Source organism: Hyperoodon ampullatus (assembly GCF_949752795.1).
Source record: "Hyperoodon ampullatus genome assembly, chromosome: 10".
Taxonomy (NCBI): Eukaryota; Metazoa; Chordata; class Mammalia; order Artiodactyla; family Ziphiidae; genus Hyperoodon; species Hyperoodon ampullatus.
Window position 1 is genome coordinate 55,039,549 of NC_136923.1, and position 22,695 is coordinate 55,062,243.

Consider the following 22,695-nt stretch of genomic DNA (forward strand, 5'->3'; position numbering starts at 1 on the left):
TTGTGCAAATTCCTTCCAGGAAGGTCATTTTTAGATTAATTTTGAAGCACAGATTTTACAATTTACTATCATTTAAAGGGTGGAAATCCTCTGCCAATCACCAAGGGGACAATAAGCTTAAAGGAAGGTCTGTTTGAAAGATCTGAGGAGCAGGCTTCCTGAGAAAGCTGAATTTCTCAAGTGTTCTGACCCCGGGAGGCAAAATGAATAGCGAGTTCAAGGAGACAAACGTGAGAAAGTTTATCTCCCTTTAGAGAAACTAGCAAAGAAGTTAATAAGATACACAGTTCCTTAGATCAGAGTTAACAGTTGTAGATAAGCTTTTCCTTCAGAAAATCACAAAGCTAAGTAGATAAAACACACAAAAAAGATAAGTTTTAAGTCAATATGTTCCTGCAATGTAATTTCTCTTCCTAATCTTTGTGATGTTTTTCTATTTCATTCTATTTAAACAAACATATATTGAGCACCATCTATATGATAGGTCTAAAAAAGGATCATTTCTGAAATGTTCAAAATGTGAGTATTTTCCTTAGTACAATTACATTTGCATTCACAGGAATCAGTATGTAAAAACAATAATTTTTAAAAGGATTATATAAAGGGTATTATTCCAGAGGATTTACTACAAAATCTCTTTAAAAAAGAAAGTGCAGGGCTTCCCTGGTGGCGCAGTGGTTGAGAATCCGCCTGACTATGCAGGGGACACAGGTTCGTGCCCCGGTCCGGGAGGGTCCCACATGCCGCGGAGCGGCTGGGCCCGTGAGCCATGGCCGCTGGGCTTGCGCGTCCGGAGGCTGTGCTCCGCAACGGGAGAGGCCACAGCAGTGAGAGGCCCGCATACCGCAAAAAAAAAAAAAAAAAAAAAAGAAAGTGCATAAAAGGTAACTCTGAAATGTATTATAGTTTGAAGAAAATCTCTCCAATTTTAATACAAATTCATGAACCCAGTCATTATGTAAAGAAGCTCATCTGTTCTAGGAAACATTCACTGAGGAGGAAGGATCAGAATGATCTGTGGTCCCGAGTCCAGGAAGTCATCCTGATGGATCCAGTGGGGGAGAAAAAGAGGTCCATGTGACAGACGGGGCTGCTTTAATGCGTTTCCTTAACCGAAATTAATTAAAACAACAACACAACCCAACTTCTTTTTTTATGTTGTGGGGGAAATAACATTTATATAGAGCACGGTGCAGGAAGCAGGAATCTAAATTAGCTTTGCGTGCTGGCAGCCTGAATAATGCTTCTGCCAAGAGGTCATTTTTTTACCAAATCCTTTCAAAATGTCACAGTCACAGGCACAGTCTTCGCTACTCCTCAAGGTATAACTTGACTAAACATTACATGTCTAATGTCACTCGTGTTCTGCCAGTCTAAACAATCCTGTTGTTCTCTCCATCTTTTTCAGACATCCATCTTTATGAAGATCTGTGAAGGATCCCCAGACAGTCCTTGACCTCTGGGCCTTCCTACATAAAGACCCCCATATCCCTGACCATGTCATGCACCTCGAAGCTCTGGGGAAGAGAAAACTTACAGGACTGGGGCAATGGCCACAGGTTTTTATAAATGGCAACATCTGCCTCCTGACAATGGTGACATAACCCTCAGAAAGCAGACCGCATGGTGTTTAAAAGAGAAACTGTCCCCACAAGAAAAGGGGAAAAAGAAAATGACTCACGACATAGTCTGAACTCCAGTAAGACTGGTGGACAAAACCCTCAAAGAAATGTCTGGCAGAAGGTAATGCTCCAGTCCTAAATGCGGCTTCTCAGGCTCAAGGCAAAACAACGAGGCTTCCGATGCCAACCCTTCCATCCCCTCTTTTGCAATTCAGTTACGGAAACATAAAAACACAATGGGACCAGAGTTTTGATCTTATATTTACTTAGAAATTAAGCGGCGAGGGAATACAATGACTAAAAACAGTAAAATGATGAAAAGACAAATGATACTTTATGATGCCTCAGGTGGTTTCACCTTTCTGGGCCTCCGTTTCCATGCATGTCAAATGGGATGACTAGACTCATCTCAGAGGGTTGTTTCCAAGGTTACAGGTGACAAGGTTACAGGTGACAGGCAAGGGAAAGTGTTTTAGAGATAACAAAGCACTCTATGAATGTATGGGATTATTAAAAAAACTATTATAATCAGACATGGTCAATATGTTTTCTTCAAAGTTATCTGACTAGATTTTTTCCACTGGTGTTCTTTCCCCCATCAGTCTCAATGACAGTAAAGTTATTCAAATCACTTCTCTTTTCTGTTTCCCTGGCACCAGTTTTCCATCTGCCTGGACAAGTAAGTAAATGACTAGTTTTACAACGTTTGTTGTGCTTTTAGTTTTCATTTAACAGCTATTTTAACAATGAAAGACACAGTATATGTTCCCAAGAGATATGCACCAGAGGGCAGTTGGCAGAAATGTTCGCTGAAATAGGGTCCTTCCACTGCAGCCCTGGTCGCTGCTGATAAAAGGCATGCAAGCCCATAGTGTCCTGAGGTTTATGCGGCTGCTTTCAACCAGCACAATCCTCAACTATCCACCCTCATCTCTTGGTTTTCTTATAACTTCAAGACTCTTCAACTGAGAAAGCATGATGGCCATGTCTGCTTCCATGGGCTTCTTGTGTAACCTGGGAAGATGATTTAAGAAAAGTGCCAAGACTTTTCGGGGGCTTGCTCCAAAACCTCTCCTGAACATAAATTATTTTAGAGTATGGGTCATCATCAAAACAGACCATTGTATCAGAGGTCAGGTATTGTCTGGGGCTTCATTTTCCAGAACTTAAAGCTAAATGTATAAATAAAGACATACAGAGAAGAACAAAACTGCTTTGACTGGCAGAACACAAGTAACATAGACACCTAACATTCAGTCCATTCCTTTTACACAAAAGAAAAGCAAAGCCAATAGGCTTAGAGCAGAGGGGGTTCAAGTTCGTTGGAGCTCCAACAGTTATTCAAGAAGTAACCACTGAACTGTTAAGCAACCAGATTCCCTCCTGGGCCCTGAAGACACGAGAAGCATCTCATTCACAAACTGGTAACAGAAAACACTCTGAGTTTGACAAACTGCTTTGCAAAGTGCTGAATAAATGTAAGTGATTCTATAATTGCCACAAACATCCCCACCAACACCACCATCAAAGTCTTGGAAGATTCATGTTTTCAACAGTTTTGAGAGCTCACCAACCGTACATCAAATTAAAAGTATTCTCTGCCGATACAGATGTAGAGAACAAACGTATGGACACGAAGGGGGCAAAGTGGTGGGGTGGGAGGTGGTGGTGGGATGAATTGGGAGATTGGGATTGACATGTATACACTGATGTGTGTAAAATAGTAACTAATAAGAACCTGCTGTATAAAAAAAATGAATAAAATAAAATTCAAGAAAAAAAGTATTCTCTGCCTAGTCAGTGCCACAGAAATATTAAGACACAAATTTCTTATTTCGCCTCCTTTTCCCCCATGGATAAAGCAGAGAGGGCATTGCTAATGCATATCTACATAATTTTATGAAGTCTGCCCCAGAATTTCCAGAGGAGGGTACAGGGGTGGTGACTCGGCTGGAAAGGAGGGGAGACGTGTCTGGAAGCCGTGCTGACCCAGGAAGCACACTAGCGATGGAGCCTAGACAGCAGGGGGCTGTGGAGACCACAGTGATGGAGGTGCTGAGACCTTCCAGGCCTTCTTTGGAGACCCATCCATATTAAGCGCCCATCTAAGGCAGCCTTCTTACCTAAGTCTCCTGAGCATGTGCTGTTTTACCAAGGCTTTCCCAAAAGTGCAACCAGGAGTGCCCCTGTATGTGGGATGTTTTGCATCAGGCAGGTGGAAGGATGTCTTCAGCCACTCTCCACTGCCCCAATACCCCTCTATTCAACGGCCCCTTCTCCAGCCATCCCAACACAGGAAATAACCTACGAGTCAGAAAATGAAAGACAGGACTGGCAAAAAAAAAAAAAAAAAAAAAAAAACCATCCTAAGTCAGGTGGTATGATTTGCTTTCTGACTTTTCCTGGCCTCTGCGGTCATAACACCTCTAAAAGATGCACACAAGAAGATAAATGAATCAAAGGCAGGCTGTGATGGATGGAAAAACAACAGCCCTCCACACCCACAGACTGCAGCTCCCCTGAATTCAGAGAAAATAAAGGCTGAACACACAGAAAACCTCCACTGTAAAGAGCAACTTACACAAATCAGAACGTTCGAGATTTCCCACAAGCCCATGGTTCTCTCACACACCACCACACATGGCTATAAATAACAAAGCCCTTGATGACACACTTGGGGGAAAGGCAGGCAGTCTAGCAAAAAAAAAAAAAAAAATCTTGTCACCCCCATGTTGGATTTATAAGCACTGCCCCTGGCCTTTAAAATCAACGAATTCCAAATAGCAACAATCTTTTACTGACAACGCCAGGGAAGAATCAGACAGACTGTTCTCCTTCAAAGAGCTTTCCTTCTAGGAAGGGAGTTAAAACACACACACGTCCAGCCACAGGGAGCCACCCGAGAGGAAGCCAGGCCTGATGGCGGGGCTGTGAAGGGGAGAAACAGGACAAATCCAACTGCAGACCTGACAGAAGAAGTGGGGTTCGGCCAAGCATTGGTTCAAAGGAACAAAGGTGCTGTAGGGCATGAAGAGAGAATGGGAAAATTGTGGGGAGCAGAAGCGTCACAGGTTAGAAAAGCTGAGTAAAACCAGGGCCTGAGGATGCACGAAGGCAGAAAGGCGGCTGGCACCATCCAGGCCTCTGGTGATCTAACTTATGCTGGGGCCTTTCTCTGTGTCCTAGGAGCCAGGGATGCAGCCCTGACCTCAAAAAGGAAGCAAGGGCCACGCAATCACCTAGGATCCATGGAGAGGATCCACAGAAGGCTTCCAGCAGGTCACCTATTCAACATGACGTCTGAGGGGCAGTTAACTGATGGCGACGTATTGTGTATTGAAGAGATGAAGGGTGTCCACAGGCAGAAACCAACGAGGAGATCCCTACAGATGACAGAAAACAGGAGTTCAGACTTGCACTGTGGTAGCATAATTTAAGAGCAAAAATACATTTCCTGTAACTATGTTCCTGTTGTAAATAATGTCTGATTAAGAGATTCTAGGTATTAAAATTTGAAAGTTATTCTGATAAATAAGTTGAGATCTGATGGAACAGGAAGCAACATGAGACCAGGTTGCAATGGGAAGTGTTTTCTGTCTTTGTTTTTGCCAAGTAAGGTGTCAAAAGAAAAAAAAAAGTCAGAAAATAAAATTATTTGGAGAAAGCAGTTGTGAGAACCGGTTGTTGCAACTGACAGGGACCCATACTTCTTGAAGACAAAAGTAACTGAGGGGCGAACATGGCCTTATGTTGAGTAAAATACAGAAGCTCATCAGTGAGAAAGCCAGCCGTGGGGCTCTCAGAACAGCCTAAAATTAATGTTGAAAGATTCAAGAAAAACTGAGTCCTCACTGAGCACTGACCAAATAACTTTCTCAAGACAAAAGAAGATTTTTTTTTACATGTTGAAAAGTAGAACCACTTCCTGAAAAACCTGACATTAATTCAGTAACCTAATGGAGACAAAATTTGTATACAAGGGCGTGCAACATATTTTAAGCAATGCCGAGGTGTAATAGCTCCAAACTGATTTAAGGCCTACATATGTCAAAGTGGTCTGTGATTAAACACCTAAGGAGTAAACATGATGAATGGTGTGAGTTCAGCAGCAGAGAAAAGGATTCCTGGGAGCTACACTTGGTGGTCAAGGGACAGTCAGTGGAGGAAGCAGCCAAGAAGGATGCTTTGGGAAAAGAGATGGGTTAAAACCCACTCATTAACTGACTTGCCCTCAGCAAATCTCTCTCCTGCTAGCCTTAGAGCATTACTTATCCCCAGTTAAAATGGGCCCCGTAGCTGAGGAGGAGTCGAAGCACCTTCATAAAACGGGCAGCTACCCTTCCTTGAATCCTTCTCTTCCTCAGTGACAGAAACAAGTCTGATCTGGCACACTGAAATCTCTGCACTTGACACCCCTGTGGAAAGGTTTTCGTGCTGTTACAACAGTGCTTCTCAAACTTCAATGCACACACGAATCACTTGGGGGTCTTGTTAAAATGCAGATTCAATGCAGTAGGTCTGGGGAGGGGCCCAACATTCTGCATTTCCCATAACCCTCAGTGATGCTGATCCTGCTGGCGGCTGGACCACCCTTTGAGTAGTAAAGTACTGGAGCATCTTTAGTTGCTGTTATCAGGGGATGGTAGAAAGGCATCATTTTTGAGCTCAAGGTTCGGGCCTCAAGGCATACTATAAGTCATAAAAAGTAGATGTGAAAAGGAGAATGAGGCTCCTGGAGAGTGAGAAAGTAGAGCCAGCAGGGCTGCAAGGGGAGGGGATGGAAAACAGAAGAGGGCAACAGAGGAAAAGGCTGGCTGGCCCGCTGCTCATTAGAGTAAATAAGAGGTGACAAGAAAGAAATTATAAGAATAAAAGTAAGGGTGCCCAGGGTGTGTTGAGAGTGTTAGAAGGTATTTTACAAACAATGAACGTCAAGGGATTCCAAAATAGTGAATACAAAATGTTACTATTGGGTGTTTTTGTCCCTATTCACATATGGTCTTTCTCTTTTTTTTTTTTTTTTTTTTTTTGCCTAATACTATGGGTTTTAGAGAATAAAACATAAACGTGAGCTGTAACAACAAGACCGTCATTCAAAGCAATAGTTAGAAGATTTCTCCACTGCTGACTATACAGAAATGCGATTACAGGACTCACAGCTACTCCCCTGCTTAAAACAGCAGTCTGAAATCTGCCAATCTGGAGCAAGTTCTGTCTTTTCTGAGAATATTTTAAGAAAAGAGGTGGAGAAATTTTTGAAAGACAAGACTATATTCAGACAAGTTTCCTTTCTTTTCCCCAAAAAACATAGAAGCTCCTTTAGGGCTTTCTTTCTTTTCCTAGACATAGCAAAGCATTTCATAATTCTCTAACTTAGGAAAACCCTTCACAGACATTCTCACCAGCTCAAAGAAAGGAGAGGATGCAAACACTGTAATTAACCAGAGGGAAATGGTATTCCCACCCAAACCAAGACAGCCTTTCTTCAGCAAGGAGAAAGTGGGAGCTGCAGTAAACATGCTCTTTAGTGAGGATGTCTGCTCAGGCACCTGCACTAGGGACATTTCAAAACAAACGTGGCTTCTGTTCCTTTTTTAAACAGCAGTTGTCTCCAACAAACTCCAATTGGATGTTTGCGGTATTTGTTAGTTCCAACCTGTGATGATGTTCGATAGTTTTCTATTTTGATTAGCTAAGGATTATGTCTTCTAAGCCAACAACAATGATTTCCTTTACTAACATACAGAATGAAACATTTTGGAACATAAAAAGCTAAATCTCATCTAGTTCAGTGCTTGTCACTATACACAGAAGAAAAATGAGACCTAGAGAGACCAAAGGAGGTAACCAGGTCCCCCAGACACCTTGATTGCCAGTATGACAGGGTTTAATCTTCACCAGCTGTCTCCGAGGCAGATTCTTAATCTCAAACTAAGGGTCAGAGCTGGATTAGATCATTCAAGGTCAAGGTTTTGTGATCATTACATATTTGCAACTTCTTTTCTGTTTGGTATGGGGCCTCTAAACTAGGAAAATGATGAAGAGTTTAGGGAAAAAAAACGTTTTGGTTTGGTGATGTTACAATGCAGACTCCAGAGTATTTGGATGGGGTTGGGGGTGAGGAGTACTTTGAATTTATTTTCTAAGCCAACCAGCAAATCCCGCCATTAGGCATGCAGTCAGGTCTTGTGGAAGTCGAAGCTTATAAATTTCAGGGGCACTCGTTGAGAAAAAGAATATAAAAATTAAGAATAGAAATTTATAATGAACCCAAAGCAATTAAGGAAATGGGAATAGGAACATACATATCAATAATTACCTTAAATGGAAATGGATTAAATGCTCCCACCAAAAGACACAGATTGGCTGAATGGATACAAAAACAAGACCCATATATATGCTGTCTACAAGAGACCCACTTCAGACCTAGAGACACATACAGATTGAAAGTAAGGGGATGGAAAAAGATATTCCATGCAAATGGAAATCAAAAGAAAGCTGGAGTAGCAATTCTTATATCAGACAAAATAGACTTTAAAATAAAGACTATTAGAAGAGACAAAGAAGGACACTACATAACGATCAAGGGATCGATCCAAGAAGAAGATAGAACAATTGTAAATATTTATGCACCCAACATAGGAGCACCTCAATACATAAGGCAAATACTAACAGCCATAAAAGGGGAAATCGACAGTAACACAATCATAGTAGGGGACTTTAACACCCCACTTTCACCAATGGACAGATCATCCAAAATGAAAATAAATAAGGAAACACAAGCTTTAAATGATACATTAAACAAGATGGACTTAGTTGATATTTATAGGACATTCCATCCAAAAACAACAGAATACACATTTTTCTCAAGTGCTCATGGAACATTCTCCAGGATAGATCATATCTTGGGTCACAAATCAAGCCTTGGTAAATTTAAGAAAATTGAAATTGTATCAAGTATCTTTTCCGACCACAATGCTATGAGACTGGACATCAATTACAGGAAAAGATCTGTAAAAAATACAAACACATGGAGGCTAAACAATACACTACTCAATAACGAAGTGATCACTGAAGAAATCAAAGAGGAAATTAAAAAATACCTAGAAACAAATGACAATGGAGACACGACGAACCAAAACCTATGGGACGCAGCAAAAGCAGTTCTAAGGGGGAAGTTTATAGCAATACAATCCCACCTTAAGAAACAGGAAACATTTCGAGTAAACAACCTGACCCTGCACCTAAAGCAATTAGAGAAAGAAGAACAAAAAACCCCCAAAGTTAGCAGAAGGAAAGAAATCATAAAGATCAGATCAGAAATAAATGAAAAAGAAATGAAGGAAACAATAGCAAAGATCAATAAAACTAAAAGCTGGTTCTTTGAGAAGATAAACAAAATTGACAAACCATTAGCCAGACTCATCAAGAAAAGAAGGGAGAAGACTCAAATCAATAGAATTAGAAATGAAAAAGGAGAAGTAACAACTGACACTGCAGAAATACAAAAGATCATGAGAGATTACTATAAGCAACTCTATGCCAATAAAATGGACAACCTGGAAGAAATGGACAAATTCTTAGAAATGCACAACCTACCAAGACTGACTCAGGAAGAAATAGAAAATATGAATAGACCAATCACAAGCACTGAAATTGAAACTGTGATTAAAAATCTTCCAGCAAACAAAAGCCCAGGACCAGATGGCTTCACAGGCGAATTCTATCAAACATTTAGAGAAGAGCTAACACCCATCCTTCTCAAACTCTTCCAAACAATATCAGAGGAAGGAACACTCCCAAACTCATTCTACGAGGCCACCATCACCTTGATACCAAAACCAGGCAAGGATGTCACAAAGAAAGAAAACTACAGGCCAATATCACTGATGAACATAGATGCAAAAATCCTCAACAAAATACTAGCAAACAGAATCCAACAGCACATTAAAAGGATCATACACCATGATCAAGTGGGGTTTATTCCAGGAATGCAAGGATTCTTCAATATATGCAAATCAATCAATGTGATACACCATATTAACAAGTTGAAGGAGAAAAACCATATGATCATCTCAATAGATGCAGAGAAAGCTTTCGACAAAATTCAACACCCATTTATGATAAAAACCCTGCAGAAAGTAGGCATAGAGGGAACTTTCCTCAACATAATAAAGGCCATATATGACAAACCCACAGCCAACATTGTCCTCAATGGTGAAAAACTGAAACCATTTCCACTAAGATCAGGAACAAGACAAGGCTGCCCACTCTCACCACTCTTATTCAACATAGTTTTGGAAGTTTTAGCCACAGCAATCAGAGAAGAAAAGGAAATAAAAGGAATCCAAATTGGAAAAGAAGAAGTAAAGCTGTCACTGTTTGCAGATGACATGATACTATACATAGAGAATCCTAAAGATGCTACCGAAAAACTACTAGAGCTAATCAATGAATTTGGTAAAGTAGCAGGATACAAAATTAATGCACAGAAATCTCTGGCATTCCTGTACACTAATGATGAAAAATCTGAAAATGAAATCAAGAAAACACTCCCATTTACCATTGCAACAAAAAGAATAAAATATCTAGGAATAAACCTACCTAAGGAGACAAAAGACCTGTATGCAGAAAATTATAAGACACTGATGAAAGAAATTAAAGAGGATACAAATAGATGGAGAGATATACCATGCTCCTGGATTGGAAGAATCAATATTGTGAAAATGACTCTACTACCCAAAGCAATCTACAGATTCAATGCAATCCCTATCAAACTACCACTGGCATTTTTCACAGAACTAGAACAAAAAATTTCAAAATTTGTTTGGAAAAACAAAAGACCCCGAATAGCCAAAGCAATCTTGAGAACGAAAAACGGAGCTGGAGGAATCAGGCTCCCTGACTTCAGACTATACTACAAAGCTACAGTAATTAAGACAGTGTGGTACTGGCATAAAAACAGAAAGATAGATCAGTGGATCAGGATAGAAAGCCCAGAGATAAACCCACGCACATATGGACAACTTATCTTTGATAAAGGAGGCAGGAATGTACAGTGGAGAAAGGACAGCCTCTTCAATAAGTGGTGCTGGGAAAACTGGACAGGGACATGTAAAAGTATGAGATTAGATCATTCCCTAACACCATACACAAAAATAAGCTCAAAATGGATTAAAGACCTAAATGTAAGGCCAGAAACTATCAAACTCTTAGAGGAAAACATAGGTAGAACACTCTATGACATAAATCACAGCAAGATCCTTTTGGACCCACCTCCTAGAGAAATGGAACTAAAAACAAAGATAAACAAATGGGACCTAATGAAACTTCAAAGCTTTTGCACAGCAAAGGAAACCATAAACAAGACCAAAAGACAACCCTCAGAATGGGAGAAAATATTTGCAAATGAAGCAACTGACAAAGGATTAATCTCCAAAATTTATAAACAGCTCATGCAGCTCAACAGCAAAAAAACAAACAACCCAATCCAAAAATGGGCAGAAGACTTAAATAGGCATTTCTCCAAAGAAGATATACAGACTGCCAACAAACACATGAAAGAATGCTCAACATCATTAATCATTAGAGAAATGCAAATCAAAACTACAATGAGATATCATCTCACACCAGTCAGAATGGCCATCATCAAGAAATCTAGAAACAATAAATGCTGGAGAGGGTGTGGAGAAAAGGGAACACTCTTGCACTGCTGGTGGGAATGTGAATTGGTACAGCCACTATGGAGAACAGTATGGAGGTTCCTTAAAAAACTAAAAATAGAACTACCATATGACCCAGCAATCCCACTACTAGGCATATACCCTGAGAAAACCATAATTCAAAAAGAGACATGTACCAAAATGTTCATTGCAGCTCTATTCACAATAGCCCGGAGCTGGAAACAACCTAAGTGTCCATCATCGGATGAATGGATAAAGAAGATGTGGCACATATATACAATGGAATATTACTCAGCCATAAAAAGAAATGAAATTGAGCTATTTGTAATGAGGTGGATAGACCTAGAGTCTGTCATACAGAGTGAAGTAAGTCAGAAAGAGAAAGACAAATACCGTATGCTAACACATATATATGGAATTAAAAAAAAAAAAATGTCATGAAGAACCTAGGGGTAAAATGGGAATAAAGACACAGACCTACTTGAGAACGGACTTGAGGATATGGGGAGGGTGAAGGGTAAGCTGTGACAAAGCGAAAGAGAGGCATGGACATGTATACACTACCAAACGTAAGGTAGATAGATAGTGGGAAGCAGCCGCAGAGCACAGGGAGATCAGCTCGGTGCTTTGTGACCGCCTGGAGGGGTGGGATAGGGAGGGTGAGAGGGAGACGCAATAGGGAAGGGATGTGGGAACAGATGTGTATGTATGACTGATTCACTTTGTTATAAAGCAGAAACTAATAAAAAAGAAAAAAAGAAAAAAAAGAAAAGAAAAAAAAAAAAGAGTTCACAGATGATCTCCATAAAAAAAAAAGAAAAGAATAGAAATTTAGGGGCTTCCCTGGTGGCGCAGTGGTTGAGAGTCCGCCTGCCGATGCAGGGGACACGGGTTCGTGCCCCGGTCCGGGAGGATCCCACATGCCGCGGAGCGGCTGGGCCCCTGAGCCATGGCCGCTGAGCCTGTGCGTCCGGAGCCTGTGCTCCATAACGGGAGAGGCCACAACAGTGAGAAGACCACGTACCGCAAAAAAAAAAAAAAAAAATAGAAATTTAGGTATGAAAGAGAATATTAAGAATTTAGAGTGGCATCTTACATATTACAAATTTTAAGAAGCTGCAGATACCACAAATATAAAAGTTAAAAGAAAACAAATATTTTTATTAATTAACTGCCTGATACACCTCTGAAATATTATTGCTACATTTTTTGGTTACATTCTCTTTGATCACCTCTTCCAATGATATTTCACGATATTCTCTTTAGAGAAAATTTAAAATAATTCAATCTTTCCTCTAGAACTGTTGATCAGAATTTGTAAATTTATTCTTGAGATAACTTGGAAGTTTTTTCCAGCTTCATAACTCATTATAAGTAATGTCATATAAATGTTTTGGGTTGCCTCTAAATTTGGGAAAACCTCTATGAAGTTGCTTTTACAGGTGAGCTGTAATATTCAGGGCATCGCAAGATGTCTTAAATATTCTCTACCTTGATAACACTCGTTAACCACATTGCCAGGGCCCCTCCCAGAGCCAGGAGGGGCGCCTGCACCAGGGAGAAGCCTTGAGGTTCCATCCATATCATGGTAAATCCACCTTGGCACACCATATATAACCCCCACCTACTTATGCATCATTGAATTCCCCTAATTCTTCCAAATAAAGTGCCTGTTCTATTCAGCATACCTACTAAATTCCTTGATGGCATAACTATGCCATGATTCAGCCAGGACTGTATCACTTGATGTGTATATTTCATTTTCCAATCAAGGTCACAAGACAGGCCTAACGTTTGACTACCTGGTGTATGGATCAAACGCTATTTTATTTACCTAAAGAAATTACATGGGATAATATACGAAAAACTCCAAAGCCTTAGAAGAATGTTGGATCTTACCATTATTTCTCTTAGCCCCTAGAGTCTCCCAGCACCCACGCTATAATGGAGAAGTGGTTTGTATCAATCGAGGCGGTCTAGGTCCCCAAAGCAGACCATCTCGGGTTCAACCCCAGCCTAATCATTTGCTAATTGAGTGGCCTTAATTTCCCTGATCTCTAGAGGACTTACAATGAGCATTATAAAGTCGACCTTGTAGAGTTGTTTGGAGGTTAGATAATACACGTGAAGCGCTCAACATGGTCCAGGCAGCAGCAGTTAGTGCAGCTACAATCATTACTATGCATTATCAGGAAACCTGCCCACAAAATCTCTCGAGTGAAGCTTCCTCGAGATATTAACACCATTCAGAGCGGCACGAGCCACTGTCATCTCCTTCCATAGGAAACTTCTGCAGAGCTTTAGGATCACCAGCCGTCATCCACAAAGCAGCAGAGTGAATTTCCTGCCACAGCCAATGAATCCTCCGTGACGATTTACAACTTTAACAGATAAAGTGGCAAATATTGAAAATATGAACCTGACTCTGTATTTTCCTTCAAAGACACTCATGGTTGTTCTGCCAAGCCCCCAGTTCCCTGCAATGCACAGTTTTCACAATCCTATACCTTGTATAGTATCTTAACAGCTTTTTACTTCTTTATCTGTTCTGATATTCTTGTTTCCTTAAAAAGGATTGAGAAGGCCATGGATCACTCAAATAAAACATTTACAGTAGGAGAAGAAGACATCCAGATAAGCTGCACCTTCCTCACCCAGAGGAAATGCAACCAAGGCACTGGGAAATCTTAAAGAAACTGTAAGTGAAATCCTGGATAGAACAAGTCAAATGAATACAGCTGAAGTTTCCTGCAGGAAAAGACAAGCCATGAAAAACTGAATTTCCCCAAGGAAATACACCACTATGATTACAGCCAAACTCTTAGCTTTTTCATTAATGAGCAATCTCTCTACTCCAGGGAAAATAGGATATAATCAACAATAACTAATTTTGTACCTAACACCTCTGCAAAGGCGTGTTGTTGGTGCAGATCAATCCCCAGCGTTGGAAGACCCAGGGCGGGGGGACAAATGGTGGCCCACAGACCACAGGTCAGAATATTGAAAGTTATAAGTCACACTGACAAACTGTTCGATAAAGTAGGTTTTATCCTTCTACCTTGATTGACAAATGCACCTCCATAACGTCTTAGAAAAGACCAAGTTCAACTTCAAACTCTTGCCCTGCTCAGAGACCAGCCCTGGAACTGGGGAAACTGTCCCAGACCCGGCCAACAAGCTACCTTCCTCTTTCCACTGGCTGCTCCATCTGGCACCAAGAGAGACCTTGTGACATGTCAAACACCCAAGTTTTAACACTCACACCCCCCCACACCCCACACATACACGGCTGTCCCTTCGCCACCCCTCAGGCCCATAGACCAGTGGCTACAAAGGCCCTCCGGAAGATGGGTCCAAAGGTCCATGTAGGCTGTAAAAGTTGGTCCACAGCCATCCGAGCAGCATATTTTGGGTTTCCAGGTACCTGAAACTGATCTATAAAGGGGAGACTTTGGACTCAGAGGCCCAGGAGTCTCCTCACCCCATAGACGGGGGCTGACCAGAGAACAATAAAAGTAGTGCCCTCTAAATCCCAGGGCAGAGGCTCCTTTTGCCCGTATACTAGGCCTACATTTTAACTGAGCAGAAAAATTGGGGGGAGGGGGGGAATATCTCATCAGAAAGGAACAAAAATAAAAAAGAGCCGCTTATCTTGAGAGCAGGCAGCCTTCCCCAGATACAATCTCACCCATCACATGCAATTGCCCTGAGCTAAGTCCATTCTAATGATCTACAGCTTCAGCCCTGCGAACAAAACACAGACGCTAGGAAACCCTAAAGAGGCCAAGCAGGAGATCCTAAATTGACCACAGGCAAGGAGGCAGTTACTCCATGTTGAGTGCCAAGACTTAGAAAGCTGATTATGGCAAATAAAAGACAGATCCTTTTGGGAGGAGAAGAATATTAACCACCTACAAGTTTTCTAAAAGTCAAATCATCCCCCTTTGTGATACTGGATAAATTCTACTCTTCCCACCCTCCCCAGCAGCTGTTCGAGGTCTGTACACAGACACTGGTCCTACATGCCTGGAATCTGGGGTTGCCAGTATATATCTCTGAAAACAGCGCATGTCCAGCTGCTGTCAACGGTCAAGGCACAGGTCACCCGCAGTGGGTCCCACCACCAAGACGCCATTATCAGACTAGGAACAGCAGAGTTTTCTTGGGCAAAGAGACTCTACCCTATCCTGATTTTCTGTAGGACAATGACAATCAGGTGACAATCAGGAAGGAGGCAGATCATGCAAGCAAAGCAAATCATGATCTCAGGGGCACTGAATGCATATTAGATGGTAAGTTCCCCTTTCTGGAATATGATATCCCTTTACTCACTCCCTGACTTCCATCCCAACACACATACACACAGATACACCAGGGAAAAGGGCCGAGCAGAACACACGGAAGACAAGGTTAGAAAACACACACACACGCACACACACACACACAGGCAAACATCAAGTTGCCTTGTACAGACTCTATCTTCTCCATTTATAAAATAAAGGTAATGAAAATTATCTTGTCGGTTTCTTCTGAGGATTAAATTAGGTAATAATGTCAGGCGGCTGGCTCAGAACAGGTTCTCAAATGTTACTCCTCCCTTCTCCCCACTTGTCCTTGAGATGAGCCAATTCACCTGCTTGGCTTCCCAACCCTCATGACACGCCAGGCAAGAAGGAGAATCATCGTTATCCCACCTTGGTCAGAAGCCACAAGTAGGTAGGAAGCAACATATTACAAGGGAAAGAAGGAGTGCAGAACAAATGGTGAGCATTCGTGCTGCTGATACCTATCTGCTAAATCATTTCTACTGAAAATCATGAGTTAATCTGCTGAAGCTGTACAGAAGGCCCCCGAGGGCAGACGCCAACAAGGTGACAGAGTTATGCTTTTCTGTGGAAATTGGCTAAATAATGCCATGCTGTAGCCAGGAAGGACTTTTCCTCCACACCCTATTTTAAACTGTTTCAGTGGTTTGCATCAGACCTAAATAATAGCCACACTGCTCTTCTGCAGATAGCGGCTGCCCCAGAGCTGCATATCCCTTAGACCAACTCACTTCACTGCTTATAAACCAAAACAGAAGACCCTGATGAAAAAAGAAACTTCAAAGCTAAGTTTAGATTTCGGCACTTCATTTTTAATGAAAGTCTCCTTTCAACAACCTTCTAGAAAAAAAAAAAAAAAGAGAGAGAAGATTCATTATTCACTGGCAAATGTCTTTGGTAAGACTTTGAAAACGTTTTGCAATGGCTTTGAATGCCCTACATGAATTCAAATGTACAGCTAAAGAGGTTGGATGAAAACTTCTAGCAGCTTTCCATCATGTCTGTCAGAAGCTGACATGTTTGTCATCTTTTTCCATAGGTCATCAGAATAAAAGAACCAATAACACGGTATAAAACAGCCAAATTGCCTACTGAGATCAAAGCCAAACTATTCTCAATAAAGATTTTACCATTCAGACCAAACACCCAATAAATAGTGACTGCCTGGTTGTGGAAATGCTCAACTGACTTGCAGTGCCTCTAGGAGGATGAATGGAGGTTCAGCTCAGCATTTCCTGGGTGCTAAGTGATATGCCAGGCACTGCCAGAGACCCTGGAGACAGAGAAATGAGTGGGACAAACCCAGTGCCTTTGACAGAATGGGTAAGGGAGTCTCATCAAGAGCTAATTCTGCCTTACTATTGTTAGCAGCGAAAAGAGAGGCCTGTCCGCGGGAGGAGGGAACCTTTAGCTCCACCCAGGGCATTGAAAGCAGGTTTGCTTAAGAATAACACTTAAGTCAAGTCTTAAAAGATGAATCTAAATTATCCAGGGTAGCAGGAGTTCCAGACAGACAGCAGCTTGAACAAAAGTGAGGTGGCCCAACTGGGGGCCCGGAATAAGGCAGGCACAGAAAAGAATAGATCAATGAAAAACACGTTCAGAGGGACAGTGGAGGGAATGGAAGGAAACACTCAACACCCAACAGAGTGGGCTTTTGACAAAGGGGTCTAGAGTCAATAATGCTTCCAAGTACACAGGGTTAAAATATACATCCTTCTCTGGGCCTCAACACAGCCCCCATATGTTAGACTCAATGGAGGCAAAGACCAGACCTGTCTTATTCACTCAGAATACTGTTTCCAGGACTGAGCCTCCTGCCTGGCAAAAAGTGACATTCTATAGATACTGTTGAGAAGAAAGAATGGGTAATGGCCACTTTCTGCAATGGCACCAATGAAGTGTCATTCTTAATTGGAAAACTACGGTTATAAAAAAAGAAAAATTTTTAAAGTTGTGTTGAAAACTGAAATGAAGACCATGTAGCAGGTATGCTGGCTCCACAGACAGCAATGAGGACTCATCATTTCAAGGTGGGGTGCTACCTTGAAAAAAAGGCAAGGAGGGACTTCCCTGGTGGCACAGTGGTTAAGAATCTGCCTGCCAATGCAGGGGACATGGGTTCAAGCTCTGGTCCAGGAAGATCCCACATGCCGCGAAGCAACTAAGCCTGTGCACCACAACTACTGAGCCCGCGTGCCACAACTACTGAAGCCCGTGCGCCTAGAGCCCGTGCTCCACAAGAGAAGCTACCGCAATGAGAAGCCCGCGCACCACAACAGAGAGTAGCCCCCGCACTCGCCGCAACTAGAGAAAGCCCGTGCGCAGCAACTAAGACCCAACGTGGCCAAAAACACATAAATAAATAAATAAATAAATAAAGGCAAGGACTCCAAAATGAGATGAGTATCTTATAGAAACCATAACTAGTTAAAAATAAATTGGCCTAGAGGTGAAAAATGTGCTTTCTGGGAACAAAAGCAAATAGACCAAAGATCAAATTCTGGACCTAGTTTCCAGAGCCCTGACAAAATCAGCAGTGATTTGGGGAAAGAAACTTATCCGTACAACACTTTTACCAACATTGAGTCCTCAACAAGGATCTCCTGTTAGGTATTCGAAAAGTAAAAGTTATATTTTTCAGATCTGAAGAGTTTTCAAACATTTAAAGTTTTCCCCCAAAGAGCAATTACTTAATTTCGGGCATTTAGGAAGAGTGAATCTACTAAGTCAAAAACAAAAACTAAAATACCTTTAAGTATGTATCTTAGTGAAGTTTGCTCTCATACTAAAGTCCTTGGCTCACTTGTCAATATACTAAATATAAGATGGATTTTTTAAGTAACCTAAGAGAAGGCTGTGAACAATCTCATTTCTTCTTATCTTACCGTGCATTAAGATATTTTGAAAAATGTAGTGACAGATTACCAATTACGTTAGGAAAATCCTGAAACCATTTACTTCCATAGAAAATTAAATGCAAGTGGAATTAGGTTTCCCACCTCCATTATAGCTACCTTTGACCTTCAACTATCTTCAAAATGTAATTTCACATGAATACCAATCCAAAATGATTCCTTAGTTCAACCATTTTGTGGCTTTAATTCCATAAAAATATGAAATCTGTGGGTTTTGTAACACTGTTTAAAAGCCCAAATAAAAAGCCAGTTGGCTTTTAAGCTAATTGTTTAAAAGTGTGTATATAGATGAACTGAGACTGACTCATGAACTACTGAGTCTGGAATTTGCAAATCATAAATCTTATCCTCCTAAGCAAAGACTAACAGAATCAGGGCCCGCTAATTTCCTTCTTTCGTAATCTGAAACAAAAGTTTTAACGATTTTTAAGGTACACTGAAAATTAAGGGTGCCGTTTAAAATATTAGCAAAATATAACTCAGTTTTTAAGAGTTTGGTGTATAATCAGAGAGTCGAACATTCTGGTACTGCAAAGTAAGAAAGCATCCAAGGATGAAACAGTGGAACTTTATTAAACTGTAGAACTCAAATCTGTGTTAGAATTTTTTTGTTTACAATAGTCCTTCCTCATTATCTTAAAAACTCCCATCTCCATGCCACCTTCAGTAAAAAAAATATAACTTTAAAAAATTTTCAATCCACTTCAAGAACTGTGAAATGTCCCATGTAGAAACTAGTCCACATTTCTTTTAGACAAGACCAAAGGTAAGTCTGCCTCTGGCCCTTGGTAAACAGAATGTGTGCCTCAGAGTGACGGGGACTGTCAGATCCTCCACATTTCATCCCAAATCCACACAGGGCATCTCCAAGTTACCAAAAAGGAGTAGAGAGACAAAAGATGTTAAAGATGAAGGGAACGTAAAATGATCCAAATCTAACCATGTCCTTTCACAGATGAGGAGACTGAGGCCCAGAAAGGTCCAAAAACTCCAAAGACTCCATTACCAGACCCCAGATGCAGGTGCTCAGTTCTGTAGCAAAGAGCTAACAAAATTTCTAACTTTTAAGGTCTCATGGGTTCGGTACTTTACATAACAAATACTTAAGAGTTCAATTCCTGCATTTTTCTACCCTCAAAACCTCCAAGACACCAAGATCAGGTGGGCAGGGGGATTTACGATTTTAACCCTTCCGTTTCATTTCCACCAGACAATTGCACAGAACCTTCAAGCCCGCAAGACGGGGCTGTCCTGCTCCAGGCAACATCTCCAGCACCTAGCACCTAGCAGGCACTCAGTAAATACTCCGCCTTCCACCTGACAAGCCCCACTCCCTCCGCATCCACGCCAGCCCGCAGTGGAGCGAGACAAGTTTCCTTTGGCAATCGCCCTTCTCCTTGAAACTTTGCTACAGCAACTCCGGCCCAAAATGCAGGTCCGGGGGCATGTGGCCCTGGGCAAGAGCTGAGGATGGGGGCCCTGCCCTTTCGGGGCACTGGGCGATCCCGGGCCGGGGACCAGGTGTGCCCGCCGCTCGCTCGGAGGCCGCCCGGGCCGCGTCCTGCCTCCGCCGATTACCAACTTCTCAAACTTCCCTTTCCGGGGGTGGGGGCGGCCCGGGACGCAGCGCCCTTCCTGCCCGCACAAAGGGGGCCGGGCGCGCCCCGCGCCCCCGCCGAGACCACTTTCCTGGTCTTTGGAAAGAAAAACGCACCCGTCCCAGCGCAGGGTGCTGGGGCGCGGGCACCGGGGCCACGTCCCGGCTTCCGCCCGCCTCCCGGGCCGACTGTCAAGCGCAGCCCGGCGGGGCCCCGGGGACCCCGGCGCCAAGCCCGGGCGGGGGCCACTCACCCGACTTGGGAACGTGCGGCGGGATCGTGCTGGCGATGCGTGTCCACAGGACGATGTGCAGCGGCCACAGGCCCCCGAGCAGCCCCCGGCCCATGGCAGCCCCCGCCGCTCCGCATAGACCGGCCCGAGCGCGCACGCCGCGCCTCCGCGCCGCGCCCTGCGGACCCGCGCGGGGCAGCGGTGCGGCCAGATGTGGCGCCGCAGAGGGTGGCAGTGGGCGAGGCGCGGGGGGCCCGGCGGCCGAGGGGAGCTGCGCGGGAGGCCGGCCCGGCCGGCGGGTGCGCGCGCGGAGTGTCGTCGGGCCGGGCGCGCGAGTGACTCACGACTTCGCCCGGGCGCCGCAGGGGAAACAGGAAACTCCTCGCCAACAGCTGGGCAGGACCTCTTGCCGCCCCGAGCCTGCTCCCCGTCTCGGCTCCCGGTCCTCGCCCTCCCTCGCAGCTGCCAATCACGTCCCTGGGACCGGCCCCTCCGGGGCTTTGGCAAACTTTCAGCGGCCTCGCGCGTTCCCGCTCCGAAGATTGACTACGGAGCACTAAGTGCAAACGTTCCAGAAAGTCACTGAACGCAGAGAATGCCTGCGCTCTCCAAAGCACACCCACCAGCATCCTCCCCTTCCCCACAACCCTCTTCGGGCTGTTCCTAAGTGCTTCAGAGCTGGTTTTCAAACTCCAAGTGGCGACCCAAGAGTGGATGCTGAAATCTGAGTTGTGAGCACTTTTTTTTTTTCAAGTAAAGCAGTAGAAGTATTTCCTCATTAAACTTTGTTTCAGTTGTGTATGCCTAAACCATCACATTGTAAAATGTTTATTTTACTGTAGGTGGAAGTCCAGAAGTCTGTTCTCAAACTTTAATGTGCTCATGGACCCCCTGAAAATATTGTTAAAATGCAGATTCTGCTTCAGTACATCTAAGAGGCAGCATTTATGATAAGCTCTTGGGTGGTGCCTCCCATTTTGAGCTGCCTCTTTCTTCCTGGGGGGTGACTCAGTGAGCAATTATAAACAATAAGCCATCACAGAGTGATAATGGTAATGGGAAATGTTATCTTCAGAATGTATCAGGTATGGCAGAAAGTGTGAAAGTAAAAGTGGCCTGGGAGTCAGCTAAGTGCCAGAGTTTGCCTTCCAACACTGCCTGTGAAGGGACACAACTCTGAGCCCCTCCCCCGCAAAAGGGGACATCGGTGGGAGCAGAAAAGGACGAACTTTCAACTTTCCCTTCTTGCTAAGGTGACCAGGTTTGCCCCCAAACTATCCTGGTGTACATCTGTTTCAAAGTTGAATTATTAACAGAACCCCCTGTCTCTTTCCCATGTGCCTTAGTTGGATATTGACTCATATGCTCATCCTACTTCCAGCCCCCTCAAAGAGTTAGATTCAGTATAGCCCTCTCTCTGGTCAGGAGATCTTCCAGCAGGTTACACAATAGACTCCTTTATCGGAGACAAAGCTTGTTTGCAGAGGCAGGTGGCCAGGCTTACTGGGAATAAAGGCAACTAGCTCTCCCTGGAAACCCAACCCCTGAAATCTTCCCTGTCAATCTGAGAGTTCTTTTGCTTGATCCTCGAAGTTAAGTCTTGTCACCATTGTTCCACCCAGCACAGAAGCTGACTTTTAGGAAAAGACCACTTCCTAGCTCTTGAATTTAGGATGCAGGAAGTGGGGTGAAATCATCAGAGTTGGGCATCTTCCTTCCCACCAACCTCCTTGCCAAAGCCATTTGAGCAAAGGAGGAAAGTTGAGTTCAAAATCTGTTTCTCTCCATTTCCTCCACAGGCCCTGCCCATGCCACCGCCACCCCTTGAGCAGGAGTCTCCCAGCCACTCACCCCCCATCAGGGCCATTCTGGGCCTTTTCACTCAATTTCTCAAAACCTAGCGAAAGTCAAATTTTCAAAAGGCAAACCTGATTATACCAACCCTTCTATTAAAATCATTTGATGGCTTCCCACTGCTCTTGAGACAGAGGATAGAAATGAGATCCTTGAAGGTGCCTTGAGCCCCTCTTCTCTTGTAACCTTGGGTTTCTCCTCTCCCAATGAGAGGATCTCCACATTCCTAGAATGCACCCGTGTTCCTCCCACACAGAGCCTTCCCCCTTCCCCCAGGGCGTACTTCCCTTCCTCTGTCCTGCCTTCCACCCAGCGCTCTCCTGGTCTTCCTTGGGTGAATCATGACTTCCTTGATGGGCAAGCTTTCCCTGACCTCCCTGAATAGACTTTTTTTAAAAAATAAATTTATTTATTTACTTATTTACTTTTGGCTGTGTTGGGTCTTCATTGTTGCCCACGGGCT

General features: G+C 43.2%; 1 protein-coding gene across 4 annotated transcripts in view; it reads right to left on the reverse strand.

Moving 5' to 3' along the window:
- Positions 1-20,605, reverse strand: part of TGFBR2 (transforming growth factor beta receptor 2) — a gene marked incomplete at its 3' end in the record, with an annotated part of 103,917 nt that extends 83,312 nt beyond the window's left edge. For all 4 annotated transcript variants that reach the window (XM_079713830.1, XM_079713829.1, XM_079713828.1 and 1 more), the window contains exon 1: positions 20,400-20,605. In XM_079713830.1, coding sequence (XP_079569956.1) covers positions 20,400-20,493 — 94 coding nt within the window. In that variant the 5' untranslated portion in view covers positions 20,494-20,605. The remainder of the gene's footprint in view (positions 1-20,399) is intronic.
- Between the last annotated feature and the right edge of the window lie 2,090 nt (positions 20,606-22,695).